This window comes from Lepisma saccharinum, chromosome 16, assembly GCF_977018435.1.
Source record: "Lepisma saccharinum chromosome 16, izLepSacc3.1, whole genome shotgun sequence".
NCBI classification, from domain to species: Eukaryota; Metazoa; Arthropoda; class Insecta; order Zygentoma; family Lepismatidae; genus Lepisma; species Lepisma saccharinum.
In genome coordinates this window covers 59,245,108-59,262,571 of record NC_139244.1, presented here as the reverse complement: position 1 = coordinate 59,262,571, position 17,464 = coordinate 59,245,108, and the positions used below count along the sequence as shown (strand labels likewise).

General features: G+C 35.8%; 1 protein-coding gene across 1 annotated transcript in view; it reads left to right on the top strand.

Annotated features, from left to right (window-relative positions):
• The window catches only part of Lrrk (Leucine-rich repeat kinase), a 280,688-nt gene extending 271,858 nt beyond the window's left edge, over window positions 1–8,830 (top strand). The window contains exon 40 of the mRNA XM_083138226.1: window positions 1,780–8,830. Within this exon, the coding sequence (XP_082994352.1) occupies window positions 1,780–2,118 (339 nt within the window). The 3' untranslated portion in view covers window positions 2,119–8,830. The remainder of the gene's footprint in view (window positions 1–1,779) is intronic.
• Window positions 8,831–17,464: the final 8,634 nt, after the last annotated feature.

The window sequence follows — 17,464 nt, the reverse complement described above, 5'->3', positions numbered from 1 at the left end:
ATGAGAGCATTAACCACACAAAGATAATATATATTCATGTTGAAGGGAATAAACAATGCCGTTGATAATATAAGAGATAAGCGAGTTACTAAAGATATATCCACGAAACATACTTGTAAATGTTCTATCCATCCACTTGGAAACACGATCTTTACTGTTAGGTTGACTTCCGGTTCCTGTTGTTGTTTCCTCGACTACCGCTAGGGGTGCTGGTGTAGCCATTTTGTCTGCTGCGCGCAGTGGGTTTGACTTGTTGTAATAGCGGGAGCCAAACATGATGAGCCTGACAGCTGTCGATATTCAGCTTGTGCGGAAAGTGCATAATCGCATGCGTCTCTTTGATTTTGGTGTCGATTAGGGTGTGCCTAACTGAAACTTTTTGGATCCTGTGTTTGTTGAACTTGAGGTGCCTTGCTAGTCCGGTAGTGGGTTGGGATTTTTTTTTTACTTCTGCTAAGTGCTGTTGTATACGCTCGTTGATAGATCCGATGGATCTGCCAATGTAGTGTGAGTTTCACTCACACTGGGCATCATACACACCTGGGTTGTCTAGTGGGGGAAAGGAATGATCTCTTGTGTTTGCTTAGGGCACTGGTTATTTTGTTCATTGGTTTGTGTGCGAGTTTTATGTCATATTGTTTCAAGGTCTTGGCTAGGTGGTTGGATGTAGTCTGGTGGTAAGGGAAGGCAATCCATTTTGCTTTATCACTGCTGGCTGGGTGGAGTAGGTTAGGTTGGCATACTTGCATTTCTGCTTTGCTGCATCACGTACAGAGTTGATGTACTGTGTATCCATTTTGAAGTCCTATGTCCGTCACTATGGTAACTTCTTCCTTCAAATCTTCTTCACTTGAAGAGTGCGAGAAAGCTCTTCTGTAGAAGTTAAGCCATACATTGGCTTTATGTTGGGGTGGGTGGTTGGAAAGGGAGTGGATATACTGGTTCCCTGCCCCTGGCTTACATCACACACCCTAATCGACACCAAAATTAAAGAGACGCATGCAATTATGCACTTTCCGCACGAGCTGAATATTGGAGGGGTCAGGCTCATCATGTTTGGCTCCTGCTATTACAACAGCTCAAACCCATCATGCGCAGCAGATGACATGGCTACACCAGCACCCCTAGAGGTAGTCGAGGAAACATCAACAGGAACCGGAAGTCAACCCAACAGTGAAGCATCGAGCCCCCAAGTGGATGGTGGCAAAGGCCACCAAAATTAATAGAACATTTACAAGTAAGTTTCGTGGATATATCTTTAGTAACTTGCTTACGTCTTATATAATATATATTATATTAAATTAGTGTAAATATGAACATCTTGTTGACACCAATATATAAAATACACCCATATTGCTAACTAATCTGTCGTGCAATTGGAAATGTTGTGCTCCTTATTTAATGTATTGTGTAATGTAAGCAGATGACAGTTATGGAGAAAAGGAACTCCATATTTAGCACTTATTTCACAGAACAAGGTATCTGTACTATACATTTATATTTATAAAAATAGTAATAAATGACAGAATTTTGCTCAGGCTGAACTTTCCCAACGAGTAAGAATTTCTAATGTCTAATAATATCAGATCAGTAATATGTCAGCAATATGTCTATATTGACCAAGGCTGATAGACATACAAATTAGTCTAACCTATTCCATCTCTATAAATTAGCATTTGGTACTTGTTTCATTTCACAAAATGGTTGTAGTAGCTACAGCAGTTGCTTCATATGCCTAGAATTTTGAATTTAACTATTGTTTTTGTTTTAACTTTCCAGGTTACAAGTCTTGCTATACTGAATGAAGAGTTATACATCGGAACAACCTGGGGGTGCATAGTTGTGGCCGAAAGATTGTCAATGCGACCCATTACGGTTTTTCGACCTTATGAAGAGGAAGTTCGTGCCATTGTTCCTCTAGTATCGACCGTGCCTACATCAGAATCCAACCCTGATGGTGGTTTACCGATTCAACCAACACCTCTCGTTGCAACCATCGGAAGAGGCTATCGTAGTCTTGTTACCAGGTACACTGACATAGTGTCGCCAACGCATGAGGCGGTGAAGAGAAACATTTATGCCTTACTGTGGCGAGGTGAGCATTGGACAGCGGTGTAATGTTGCGAGAGTGAGCTTTAATTTTAAGGAACTAGTCTCCGTTTTATAATGCTTTCATGAGCTTGAGCTTAAATGACCTTAGATGTTTAAAAATGTCAGTGGTGCAACATTGCAGAGTCAATACAATGCGCAAGTGAGATGTGTAAGATGCACGGACAGTGCAATAAAGGCAGAAATATTACTTGTGCCACCTCATTCTCTTGTCAACTGTGGAAATTTTTTTTCCATGATTATGATCTGACTTCTACTGTGATTAACGTAGTAACATAGAAATAGCATTTGGTAGCGTAGAGCTGAAATAATATCAGAAGTTGAAATTATAATGCTGTTTTACATGTGTATTGATATAAGGATATTTTACCAATGACATGCTTTAAGTGAAGCATAATTTTTCTACGATACAAATATGTTTTATTCTGAGCAAGAAAGGAGTGGTAATCAGTATTGTGATAGAGCCAAAAACTTAGCTGTTTTATGCTAACGATTCATATATTTTTTGGAATACTTGTGCATGCTGTGACTTCGTTTCAATGTGATTGCATTTCATAAATGTACTGTACTTGAAAATTGTTCTCTATATACTAAGTAAAAGAACATGATTTCATAGTTTAGCTTATTTTCTTGTGGAAGTGAGAAAATGAAATTTTTAATATAATTTGTGATTCAGATGAGTGATTGTCCCATGACTGCATTGCACTGTATTTTCAGATAAAACTTCTGAAGTGCCAATACTTCATCACCACAGTTACTTTGTATATTTGCATTTTATTGTAGTTTTCTTATTTTACATTGCCTTTTCTATCACTTTGAGCTAATCATGATAATGAGGATGATTGATGAAACTAATGAAGGGCTACTCACAAAGAAACATCTGTGCCTATGCTGGGGTGACCATAATATTTTCATTCCAAAATTATTGTTATTATTAACGTATTGTTATTGTTACTATTATTCTTATTATTTTTATTTATTATAAAATGAATCACATAAATGAAATATGAACTTCCGTTGTCAAAAGGTAATAATTATTATAATCTTGGTATGACTTACATTGTGTTTCTTATCTCTTCTGATCAACCTTTGATGTTAGTCCTACGCTGAAGTTGAGTAATGTCAGAAGTATTTAACAGAAGATCCTATCTTCTTGAGAACAACTTGATTCTTCACAAAACATTCATAAATTTCCCTGAAAAACTTATCCCACATATCAGACACACAATGCGAGATTTCTCTTTTGAGTTTGTGTCAAGATGCAGGAACTTTAAATTATTGTTGAAATTCCATATTGAAACTGCATGTTCGCTTTTTGGCCATGTTTATTCACTGCACTATAAATAATGGAACACATACAAAACAATGAATCTTTTTAGCATGAAATGTCTCTCAAATTTAGACTTGGTTTTCAAGATAACTCCTAAACTTTTATAAAACTGGACAATAGTGGCTTTTTAATAATATTGACAGGAGGATTGGGACATGCCTCTGAAATGTGACTGTCCTAGTCAAAACTGGACGTATGGTCACCCTCAGATTCATCTTACAGCCTGTGAGATCAAAACTCAAACACTCAATACTTGCAGTCAACACTGCATGCAATTGTTCTATTTTTTATAACAATAGTATATGATAATTATGCTCTCTTATTGTACAGTAATTCCAATAGACTTTTTCTGTAAAAATGTTGTAATGGGATTCCACATTACCATAAATTTATAACTTTCCTTATTAATATAAAAGCAACATTCAGAGAGACTGCTTTGTTTTAAATAAATTTAATATTTATTTTTCTAATACAAAATTTGCCAAGAGTCATCCGAAGACGAGGGTTTTTCCTGTAGTGTAATGACCAAAGCAAAGGGCCTCAAAGGGACAGATGAATATGTGCCCTTAAACATGTTTTCGTTCTATAAGAACAGGTGCCTTGAGCAATTGAGGAACTGAGTAAATTTGTGATTTGTTGTGTTTGTTTATTTTGTTCATCTCACTGTCGTACCATCCACTGCTATCTCTAGTTCGAAGTTTTGTATGTTGACACTTCCACAGTCTAATTTATAGGTAACACTATTTTACAATTCCTGAATCTCACTTGTTGCTTGCCAAGGTGGATAATCATTCTGCAACCAGAATAGAGCCAATTGGCAAACTAAGTGAAATTTCACACCACGTGGCACATGTCACTTGTGTGTCAATCAATGAACAGCAGCATTTCACTCATAGTGGCATGACAAGCTGCATAAGTCTGCATTTGATTGATGAAGTCCTCAAGTTGCATGTGATGCTTGCTTGTTGCTTCTCTCCCTTCAGTGTAAAATCTTCCTTATAATCACACAAAAATCTCAGGTCATAACAAATACTTTCTCTTTACATTTAACGGTTCTTTCAGATGAAATTATAAACATATTCCATTCCTATTTTCAGTTTTTTAATACAGTCATTGAACCTCATCTTTTAAGGTTTAGTGTAGGAATTTTATATTTTTTAACGATTGATAGAGGCATGCAAATTTCGTTTTTGACGAAAACACGAAATATGAAATAACATGCTGTAATGTTCATTTTTCATGTTTCTGAAAGGTGTGAAGTGCATTTTCCTACCCTGTTTTGTCACGAAATAATGTGAAATGAAATGCAAAATGCGAAATATACTCAAACATGAAATTTACCGTGTATATACCGACGTGACACTTTCAGAAGTCTGACGTATCCTGTGAGTTATGCAATTTAAGGAAAATTGATTAATTTTGCTGTAAATATTTGAGAAGCAAAAATGGACCCCTTTACTCAGGAATAAACTTAATACTCTGGTAACTACATAAATGTGCTATTAGAAAGGATACATTTATTTTGTGTAATAAGTGCAGTTTTTAAATTAAATTTAGGATTATATTCACAATTTAAAAACCAAAATGTCATCTTATATAGCACTTTTGATGTGATTATTCACTGCTATAACACCAAAATTTTATTTTATTTACCGCTTTTGAACCCGAAATTGACTCTGTTTTTGTACCGAAATTTTGCTTTTTTATTTACCCAAAATATGTGCCTCTAACGATTGAGTATGCACATCCAGTGTTAATATGTACATTGATTTAACATTCCAGTTTCTATCACAATTTCTCAAACCCTGTTAACATTTCATTGTTGTCTTCTTTTGATTTTTACAACTGTGACTGCGCTAGTCTTCATGGTGGAGTGGTCAGCATGCTCTGTTCAGGAATGGAAATATTATTGAATTTGTCTCATTACTGTATCATTTGCATCATCATGATTAAACCAAGACCTAGAAACGCATTAGGGTGGCACGGAGCCGACAGACACATTTCAAATCATCATATACAATATATGGAAACAGGGGGAAATAAGCGACACCATCTATAAATACATCAAAGAATGCTATTTATTACAGATTACAAGCTTATTTTTTTTAACTTCATCAGGCAGATGGCCTATGTTTACATCAAGTGTGTCAGGAAGTTGCCGTACACGCATCTCCGTAGGTCCTCATCAATAGCCACAACTTCATCAACAGTGGATTGTTTTAGTTTTTAATAGTCATGATACATTTCTTCAAATTTCTTCACCAAAGCCAATATGGTATTTCGAGATGCTACGTGTCCATGTCGACCAACATTGAACTGTCGTGTAATGACATGCTGCACTCCTGTCACAGACTTCGTTTCGTAATAACTACAAACACAGGTAACATGTTGTTGCATTTTCTAACGCTCTATTCCAATTGACTACATGAAATGGCATCCTCTCTTCTACTTTTTCCCTTCCCACAAACCACGACAAGCTATCGTGCCGGTTTAGTGTTCAAATTTGAAATGTGTCAGTCGGCTCTGCACCATCCTGTATAACCAAATTGGAATAGAAATAGAGCAACTGTGTCTGTGGACATAACCTCTGTATCTGTCTTACATTACAACAAAATGCGCTTTACCCTTTCTGGCAGAAATCATGAAATCTCTTTAATACTCTGTTACTATGATGTTCATCTAATTACATTTACACATAAAAGGATTTCAACATAAAATGTTGCAAGTAATTACGAAGCTTTCTTTTTGAACTGAACAATGACTTGATTCTTCTTCAAGCCACCCTAAAACAGGGTTACATCTTATTCCAACGGTTCCTCATTTTTGTCTTTCATACAAAAAATATAATTACCAAATGTAATTTCCTTAAGTACTTAACACATTTTTCCATTATATTTTTTAATGTTTTATGCCATGAAATATACATTACTGATATTTTTCAATGTAAATTTGTTCACATCGTATGATGATTTGTGTAAAACCACTTTTAAGGGAGAAAAAGCTTTTTTCATTTGCAACATCTGCTTGTACAGTCTTCTGGGTTGTAACAATCCTGTTAGGTTTCAGTGGAATCGTTACAACTCATTTTTCCATTATGTTTTCATATGTTTTAGGCCATGAAATATACATTATGTATGTGTGTCAATGTAAATTTGTTTACATTGAATTGTTCTGACCCAGAAGTGTCTGTACCAGAATTTGTGTTCTTTTTCTTTACAAAAGGAAAGATATCTTCCAGAATATGACATTAGATTTAATTTCAGAATATGTGTAAAAACATCCTTCTATGTACAGAATGCATCTCTTGAAATGTAGTCACAGCAAGGTGCATACTTGTTACAATGTTAAAAATATATCGTGAAGAAACTCACATGTAAATGGTCAAAATGTATTGTGAAAAAAATTGAAATTTAGCTACTGTAATAGGAAGTTGTCAATATTTTGCAGTGATTCTTTTTTGTATATGTAACACTAGAAGAGAGCAATTATTGTAAACATCTACCAACGTAATGTACATGTTTAAAAGGAGCATCAATTCTTTTAAGACTTAGCATTTCTGTATAGCATTTTAAGTCATGTATTGACTGCATAATGTTGTGTAGTGTACAAGTGAGACAAAGGTTTGTGATGAGAGTGACATTCCCATATTAAGAGTGAAAGATTTAGTTTCATCTAATTTGATCTTTAATTAAATACAAGTTTCCAAATGTAAATATACAGCTGGGAAGACCATTTAATGAAAATTATAAATTGTCTTCTTTGCTTGAGATTTTGTTACCTAAGCATTGCTTTGGTTGTGCCTTTTTTCAATGGAATGGTGCTGTATATCTGTAGAACCATACCCTTTTACATCCAGAGTTTCATGCGGAAAAGCATGCTGTGTAATTCTTAAAGAACCGATATAACATTATGAACATACATCTGCATATTCTTTTTCCAAAGTAACTTTAAATACTCAACATAACCTTATAATTCTTCATTTATTACATCTCTAGAGAGTACGCAACACTAGTCTAATAATGAATACTACATGGGAATGAATGTAACTGTAAGAATTTAAATGTGTGCCTTTGTAATGCATTTCATTTGTATACTTTCTGTCAAATTAAATGTGAACAGTCAATATTCCCAAAAGGTAAGATTAAAGGATTTTGCCACTCCACTTGAGAGGCCAAAACTGTTCATAGAAATGTTTCCAGGTTTGAGATCTTGACTGGGCATGACTGTTTCTTTGCGAGTATACCTTAACAAATCCAATGAATTGTTACTCATCCTCATCTTCCCACATAACCAAAATTGAACAGTAAAGCGATACAAAATGACAATACAATACTACAAATGCATGTGTATTATTTGAAGGGCTAAGGTGTAAAACATGGTAAGTGACAATTTGGTAATTTTTGAGTTACAAAGTAAAATGTGCCACCCTTCAATTTTAGAGTGAAATAGACATGTCATACAATTTTCGTTGGACTCAGTGAAGCCTTCTGAAACTGGTAAACACAACACACAAAGAATTTATCTACAGTATAGCTTCTAATTACCTTTTTTCTTAATGAACTCAGAAATGACCAAAATGTCGCCATGTTTTACACCTGAGCCCTTCATTTAGTACTTATTAGTATTTATTTGCTTATTTATGTCTCAAGTAACCAAAAGTGGTTGGCCACTGGTTGGCCCAACGTAAAAACATACCTTTGGGCAACTGTTATTTTGGCTGGTAACGGTAATTATACATAATTTATTTTAAGGCCAAATGTAAACAATAGTAGAAATTATTGATGAAAATAAAAAAAAATACACAATGCTTTCTAGGTCACATGGTACCATTGTTTTCATACCTTCAAGTAGTAGCACAAAACCTTCTACAGTTTACTTAGTTTTCCACCTTTTATGGAATTTATTCTGCACAAAACATTGTTTAACCACCTTCACAATAACATCTGTAAGAATGTTCTTGTTCTACTACAACTAAAGAGACAAACAATAAGCAATTCCCAACACATCTTTCATCCATGGCAGCTGACAAAGGACTGGTGAGTGACTGCAAGTTAAAGATAGCTTGTACTTTCATTAAAAATATATTATATTTCCATTATGTGCTGTGACTGAAATATTCGAAAGGAAACACTGTTACATGTCTTTTTTTTTACACTAGAATTGACAGCATACTCCTGAAAGTTGTCTTAGCATGAAAAAGTTGTTTTTAAAATTGATTTTGACTCACTTTTCCATGGTTGGGCATACGTTGGCAACCACCTTTGGCCCAATGTAAGACCAACGTCAATTTGCTAACCAACGTAAAGCCAACCTTTCCCATGTTGTGGTTGTGGTTACTTGGGGCAAGGAGTTTCTAATGCTGCTCCTGGTCTCCTCCAAAATCCTGCTTGTGGTGTTATGTGTTCCTGTTATCCTGCCATTCTTCTTTGGTATGTTTTCGTGGAGGTAATGGAATGTGAATATTTCCCCCCACCCCCCACTAGAATCATATGGCAGCTATAAAGTCATGTAAAGTAGTACAGTGAAACTAAACATTGTTGCCCATCTTGCTTTTTGGCTCTAGTTGTATTCAACATGTGCAACGCACGTTCAATATTCTTTAAGTTCTCTTTATCAACTGAATCATTACAAATTTGTTTTGTTACAATGTTGGTTCATCTTGTGGGATATGGAAAATAAACATAAATGTGAAAGGATACCAGTTTTGATGGGGTGGGGGAAGCTGGCAATATGTAGGGCAATAAAAAATTAAAAATTAGTAATGGGACATTAATGGATAACAATTATGAAGGAATTAGTAGTGAGAAGACCATACAGTTTTTAATGATTGATTTGCTTTATTTTACTTTGCTTCTTGTGCCACTTTTGGCTAATATGCAAAGATGGGGACGAATGATGATATGATGAATGGATACTCACAAACATCCATGCCCAGCCCAGGATTCGAATCCGGGGCCCCTGGCATCGTAGAGTTTTTAATGAAAAATTGTAGGCATCATGAGAATACGTCAATATACAAATTAACTAAGTTGCATATATTTAGTTTAACTAATGCCAAGGATAAGAAAAACTTATGTATTTCTAATGTTATTCTGCCTCTGCTACGTAACCATTTTATCATCTTGAAATGCATCTCCAGCACATGATCACTATATTAAATGGAATTCTTGTTTTTTGAACTGAATATGACAATTTCTTTTTGAATGCCAGTGTTACAATGCTGCATATACATGAAGAAATTCTAGCCATAATCTTCATGTGGTCTAACTGATGCTTTTCTTGGCATTTCCTTTGTCTTGAATATACAGGGTGACTGGTAATTAGATGTATTCCCTGAAAGGGGTTAAAGTAGAGACAATTTGCAATAAATTTGACCATATGATACCCCGTCCGAAAATTAGTAGTTTTCGAGATAATCGAGTTTCTATTGTTTTTTCTAAAAATGACAATTTTCCACATAAAAAGATGAATTGAGAAAAAACTGATAATTATAGGGAACATATTTAAGCGTTTTCTGATAGCTAACAAGCAAGTGGTTCGTTTAAAAAAAAGTTTTTTCCAAATAACAATCACATGTAAGTACCGGGTGGGTCTAAACTTACAAGTGATGATAAAAAAATGCACTCTTAGTTTACTTGGCAACGTATTAATAACAAAAATGGTATGACACGAACCGTACAAATTACTTAAATTACTTCCTTGAGTCATCAGCTATCCAACAAGGTACAAATGTTGCTAACATTTACATTTGTGTACAAGAAATAATACTTCATTCATCTTCATGTGTATGGAATCAATGAACAATACAATTAAAGAACATTACACGTCTTGCTCAAAGTGAGCACCTCCGTTACGAATGCAGGCACGCATGTTTTTAAGGGTCATTTGGTCTCTTAACTCGTGATGTGATGGTGGCCTTGACGTGTTGACCAGCTGTTAAGATCCTCTCCCTGAGCTCTTCTTGCGAGTTTACCGGTGCCTTGTCATGTGGCTCCAAATGTAAAAGTCGCAAGGCGTCAAATCGGGGGATCGAGCCGGCCAGGGAATCGGTCCGCCTCGGCCAATCCATTGCTTTGGGTACTTTTCATCCAGCCACTGTCGCACGCCCAGGCAGAAGTATGGATGGGCGTCATCAACAATCATTTCATCGAGCCATTTTTCCTGCCCCAAATCTTAAATGGCATCACTTATGAACATTTTTTGCGGAACGGGATGGCAATGTTGTTGGAGGATGTGCCTCTAGCTACAAGACGTGACATGATTTATCAGCATGATGACTGCCCAGCTCGATCCCCCGATCGATTTGACGCCTTGCGACTTTTACATTTGGAGCCACATGACAAGGCACCGGTAAACTCGCAAGAAGAGCTCAGGGAGAGGATCTTAACAGCTGGTCAACACGTCAAGGCCACCATCACATCACGAGTTAAGAGACCAAATGACCCGTAAAAACCTGCGTGCCTGCATTCGTAACGGAGGTGCCTACTTTGAGCAAGACGTGTAATGTTCTTTAATTGTATTGTTCATTGATTCCATACACATGAAGATGAATGAAGTATTATTTCTTGTACACAAATGTAAATGTTAGCAACATTTGTACCTTGTTGGATAGCTGATGACTCAAGGAAGTAATTTAAGTAATTTGTACGGTTCGTGTCATACCATTTTTGTTATTAATACGTTGCCAAGTAAACTAAGAGTGCATTTTTTTATCATCACTTGTAAGTTTAGACCCACCCGGTACTTACATGTGATTGTTATTTGGAAAAAACTTTTTTTTAAACGAACCACTTGTTTGTTAGCTATCAGAAAACGCTTAAATATGTTCCCTATAATTATCAGTTTTTTCTCAATTCATCTTTTTATGTGGAAAATTGTCATTTTTAGAAAAAACAATAGAAACTCGATTATCTCGAAAACTACTAATTTTCGGACGGGGTATCATATGGTCAAATTTATTGCAAATTGTCTCTACTTTAACCCCTTTCAGGGAATACATCTAATTACCAGTCACCCTGTATATATTTGTCAGGTGATTTCAGAGATATAAACTAGACATCTGGACTGAATGTAGAAAAACGAAATTAAAAACTGTGCTGATGACAACTGCCAGCTTTCACAAATGTATATATGAGGGAGATAGGTTAATTGGTAGGCCAATATATCTGTTTATTCATAAAATTACTGATATATCTATGAAGCGCCTGTAATTAGTATAAAATTTGCCATTTTGTTGTTATTTTAATGAATAATAATAACGCATGGTGTAACATACCTACCTACAGACTGATGGCCTCATGGGGTAACAATTTAGTCAGCATGACAAACCCCTACTCGTCGTCGTAGGTTTTCTATGACCGTGTTAGGCTACTCATTCGTAGTTCCCCAATTTCCTCACAATGGTGGGGGCCACTGTTGACATACGTAGGCCGAAATCTCGGGTAAAGTTGTTATGCTTCCCCGGGAGACTCGAGCCTTTGCACATCCTCTAGTCAAAGACCAAAGCTTGCACCTTATACCACATGGCCACAGTGCGAGACTATTTTTATGAATATAAACATATAATTCATATGTGCTGGTAATGGAAATGTCTAGAAATTCAGTTTAATTTTGATAATGAATTAAAGAACTAAATGAACTATTCATGTTCTTAAGGAACATTTGCAATTTTTATGACAATACTTCATAGCTCCATCCTTAGTAAGCTTTATATGGATTATTTATAGTTATTGGCAAATATTTCATATGAGACTATCCCATTGTATTTAAAACAGCAGAATTGTTAAGAAATGCATCATATCACCACAAAACTAAAGAAGGGCATTTTTTTTCATTAAATAGTATGACTTTTTTAAAAAATACTACAAATCTTAAAACTTTTTTGAGCATGTTTGAAAAGTTCTGCAGGATTTCTACTTCAGTGACGTTTATTGTGTGGGTTTATTTAAAATCTAGCTGCTGTACAGTGGGATGGATAAGTATTACGAAGCAAATTGTCCATCACCATGTTTATTCTCTCTTATCCAATGAGAGCTTCAAGAATTGCAACAAAACATCGCACATGCTGCTGATAACCTCTGCACCAGCATATGTAAAGACATATAGAATGCAAGAAAAAAGTTAATGAAAATAGTCATGAACAATTTGCCAAACAATACTTATGCATCCCACTTTACACACAAAGACCTCTGCCACCTTTCTGAAACATTCCACTCTAGTATAGGCCCTTATACTGAGTTGGCTCTCAATTCTCTCATGCTTTTATAAAACTATCTTTGTTGTGCGTTTAGCAGTCCAAATGTTCTGATTTTTTTTATTGGTTTTGATAAACATATTATGTGCTCTGTTAAAATTTTAATAAGAAAAAGACAGAGTAATTAGTACTCACTCTATCTGTATCAGTCAACATAGATATCAGTGAAATTTTACAATCCTGATATTTCTATACACAGAAATATGTAACTTAGTGCAAACTTTGCCAGTTTGTTATCTTTTTATGAATATAAGGGTATAATTAATATATTCTGGTTTGTAAAATATATCTCTAGATTGGACAATACCACTGGTGTAGACTGATTCTGATACATATGCTTTGGCTCAGCCCTAGTCTAAATGTTTCTTTTCCAAGGCAAAACTATTAGTTTCAGTTGCATCATTGCTCTACAGTTAAAGTTGAATTACGATCTTAAGTTAACGTAATTTACATTTTCCCTCATTATACATTCAATCTTTAAAGTCTCACATCTTAAGTTTCTTCAGCTTGGTCCCCTGGAAAACGTAAAATTGAGGTTCCACTGTATTGGCAAAAATTCATATCAGTCTATCCAAAATTTACATCACATATTATACAACAAATTATGATTGACGATGTTTCGTATGCATTTTCAGACAGTGGACTTACAAGTAGCAATGATGTGTTGTTTGCAGTTATAAGTAATAAACAAAATGTATTTTTCAATACAAGACTTGAGACATTATCTGATGTCAAAACATTTATGTGTGTTTTTATATTTAGTTTTGTGCCTTCAGAGGCAGCTTCTTGTATATTTATATAATCCTGTTATATACCTAGAATTTGTGTGTTACTCAGACATGTTTTTTTTATGTTTGTATTTTGTTTGTGCTACTGTCAGGTTTTGTGTCTTTTATGTTTATATTTTGTAGAAAATAAGATGTGATATGCATATAGGTAGGAAAAAAGTAATTTGTGCAAGGGATTTTACAGTGAAACATGAATGAAACAACTTTATATAAATGCACAAATTGCTTTGAAAGACAATTCTTTATGTAAACTTGTTTCCACAAGCCTTAGTGAAAGCCTGAGTTTATTTGCATTCATAATTTTATTTTAACTTGGCCTGCCAGTCAGTTTGTGAATTACTACTAAGTCAAGACTGTATTTTATTGAACAAAAAGCATGCTGCTGATATGAGCATTATTGTAAATTTGTAATTCTCATTCAATTTATCCACACTCAGTCAGTGGTGTATGAGGGGCTAGGGTGGGAAGGTGATAATATTTGTCACCTCCTTTCAAAATTCCTGGGCACTTGATCAGGAAATTATATAATTCAGATCTCACCTGACCGACTGGTACTTCATGACATGTAAAGTTGTGAGCAAAGTCACATGGTCAATAATTTTGATTATCTGTATTGTTTATATTCTGAGACTTCTATATGTATGTATTCATTGCTGTTATGTACAAGCATTAGTTGTGATGACATTTACAAGAATCAATCACAAACATGAAATTACAACTTATTATGGAAAAAAAAACTTATGTTCCCATATCAATGGTTTTTAACTATACTAAGTGTATTTTCTGCTCACCTGATTAAATATTTTTTTTCATAACTATATGCAATAGAGAAAGGAAAGTGGAAGGAAAAAAAGACAAATTTATATTCTTCTGTCACATAGGTTTTACAGGAATGTATATCTCTATTTTAACTCTTAAGACTTGGAATTGTAACTTTCTAACATTTTATTTTTTATTTCTTGACATGAATGTGATGCTCCCTCAATCGTCCAGTATTAAAACTCTTCCCCTATTATATCAGTATATGCGAATAGCATTATTATGGGAATGTTTGTGCTCTATTTTACCCAAATAACAACAATAAGGTAAATAAAACTATTTTAAAAGAATTACTAGAGTTTTAATTTCCTTAACATTGTAAAGCATGATGGAAAAATGCTTATTATTACTATTTTTAACTCATTGAGTTTATCGCTCTTGAAGCAGAGGGTTGCATGTAGAGTATATCAAGACACTTATAAAATATAAAAGTTGTAGTCACTACAAGTATATACAGAAGGTCGATCTGCGTATATGTGTCCGATTTTGGACTAGCACTTACCTTATGAAAATCCACGGGATGACCATCGGTTGGCCTCAATGTGATCACCGTGTGTCTTGGCAATAGCCCTGCACCGTAACTTCCATTGTAGGAGGCTACGATGAAGTACAGGAAGTGGAATCTTCTGCCATTCCTCCTGACAGGCTTTCCACAGGCCCCGGAGAGTGGTGACGCGATGAGAGGAAAGTGCCCATTTCAGTAGACCAAACCCACAGAAATTCATGGGACTCGCATCCGGTGACTTCACCAGTATATCGTGAAATGGAATACCCCGAATGCCGATGTCTGTTGCCATATGTGGCAGAAAGTTCTTAGTAGAACGAGATGTATGTGATGAGACCTTACACAGATAGGCCTCACTGAGGTAATGTTCACGGCTTTTAAATCCTTCCGGAGGTTTAATTTCTCATACAGGGTGTGGTTCACAGTTGACTGGGCCACGTGGAGTTGTGTAGCCTTCACACGTTGCGTCGGGAGGTTTCCTTTAGTGTCATTCGATGCAGCTTCAGAGACACGGGTGGCATCACTGCAGTGCACGCTCCCTTCCTCGTCCCCCTGGTGGGCGACTGAATAGCTGGAACCTCGTGGTTTTTATGCCGCTTGATTATGTTCTTGATGGTCGTCGAACCCAAGGCACATCCATGTTCTTTGCACCGTTTCTGAATTTTTGACACCGAATATTTGGCGTGGAAAAGTGCAACTACGTACCCTTCCCAAAAACGGTTCACCTGTGGAGCCATGATGCACACAACACACACTCGTGATAGTGCCACGATACTACAGGCTCTAACCGTCCTCCCATGCTTTTAACCGCTTGGATCTGTCGATTCTGTGCACAGGGGTGACGGTTCAAAATCGGACACATATACGCAGATCAACCTTCTGTATATTAATAATATAAGCTCTACTAAGGCTATCAATACTGGGAATATCAAAAATTGATTTTTTTTTTTTTTACTTTTTTTACATCATCACCTGAAGCAGATTTCAATTTCATGTTTGTTTTGCATCATATTGCTTCTCCATTTATTCATACATTTATTGGAATAGTGCTGTAGTCAAAGTTGTATATTGCCGTATACCCTCTGATTTTGTTTCTGTTTATTTATGTAATTTGTCCATTACCCCACGTGACCAGGAATATAATGTTGAGAACACAAAAGATACCAGCAGCGTGCATTCAGGGTACACAAGGTATTCAATGTGCACCCACAACAAAGTAAGAAAAAAATCAACATTTTTTTCATCTTCCCCGAACATGAAAATTCAATAATTATCGCTCCGAAAGCACTTCCACTTCAAGAAATTCCTATTTCCGTGCGAACACGCTGCTGTCTATCTCGTGTGGCCTAGCCTGGCCTTCCTGAAGGCAGTCCCGAATGATCTTGATTGAGACTTCAGCCCAGTCCGTACCCACCCGATCCGCGTTTCTGCCGATTTCTGCAAGACGACGCTGTTTCTTCTGTTTGGTACCCTAGAAATTCGGAAGGTAACAACATTGGCTCAGATCAGCCCCGACCACATGTTTCAGTCTACTCACGCTCACCCCCTCTATCACTTCTTTCCCTGTTCTAAGCATCGAGGGTACCAAACATTTTGACAGCATATGCAGTGTTGACAGCAATCAACATATATTTTTTTGTGGAATGTTTAGCTTACTAGCATTTAGCAGTCATGCATAGATAGATCACTGTGTTGGGTTGCAATTAAAATACATTATAAAAAATGATTGTTGATGCAGGAATGAGAGAGGAGGGCAAGAATATGTAGTGGTGGAAGATCATATTTAATATATGCGTAAACTATCACATATAAAATATTTATATGATGTAAAAGTCACATAGCAAGTTTTTATTTCGAATAGGGAGGCGAGGATCAGAATGGACGCACCGAATGAAGATTGCATCTTGTTGTGCAGTGAAGTGATATAATAAGGGGAACCAGGAGTTATTGATGATTGATGACATTCTGGAGAAGGGATTTTCGGCATTTACGAAAAAACTGTAAACAATCCAAAATGGAAGATCTGTTTCTGATTTGGAAGACTTGTTTCATGCAGGAGTTGTAAAAGATGGTAAGCAGTATATTAGGCATTTTCAGAAGGAAAAAAATCTCTCTACAGAGTGGTTGACTGAGTAGAAAAACAGTGAAACTTTATTGTTGTCCTTGTTCGTTGGTTTCCTCTGAGAAAAGTGTTGTGAAATAGTAAGATACTGAAATTATCCCATGCAATTTGATTGTACCATTTCGTTTCCGTTCAGTGTTCATCGCACTGCATGAAGGAAATAATCAAAGTTGAATTGTTGGACTCTACGTCGCTAATATATATTTGCAAATATAGAATATCATACATATATTTTACCTCGTTACATTTGGATATTGATACAAGGATGAGAAATTCCCATTATAAAATTGTGGAAAAAAGTAATTTTCTGAAAAATGTGATGGCCCAGGGGGGGAGTTCTGGACCCCATAACCCAATAACACTAGGAGGACAGTGATTTCCTAACTACCTATTAGGACGAACCCGTCATTTTGACGGGTATAGTTTTTCCATACAATATTTCTCCCTGCTTTTATTCTGAAAGTGAAAAAAAAACTCCCGTATCTCTCTATTTCCTTTACTTTCACATCATTGTTGTTCTGCCTCATGCAGTGGCTAA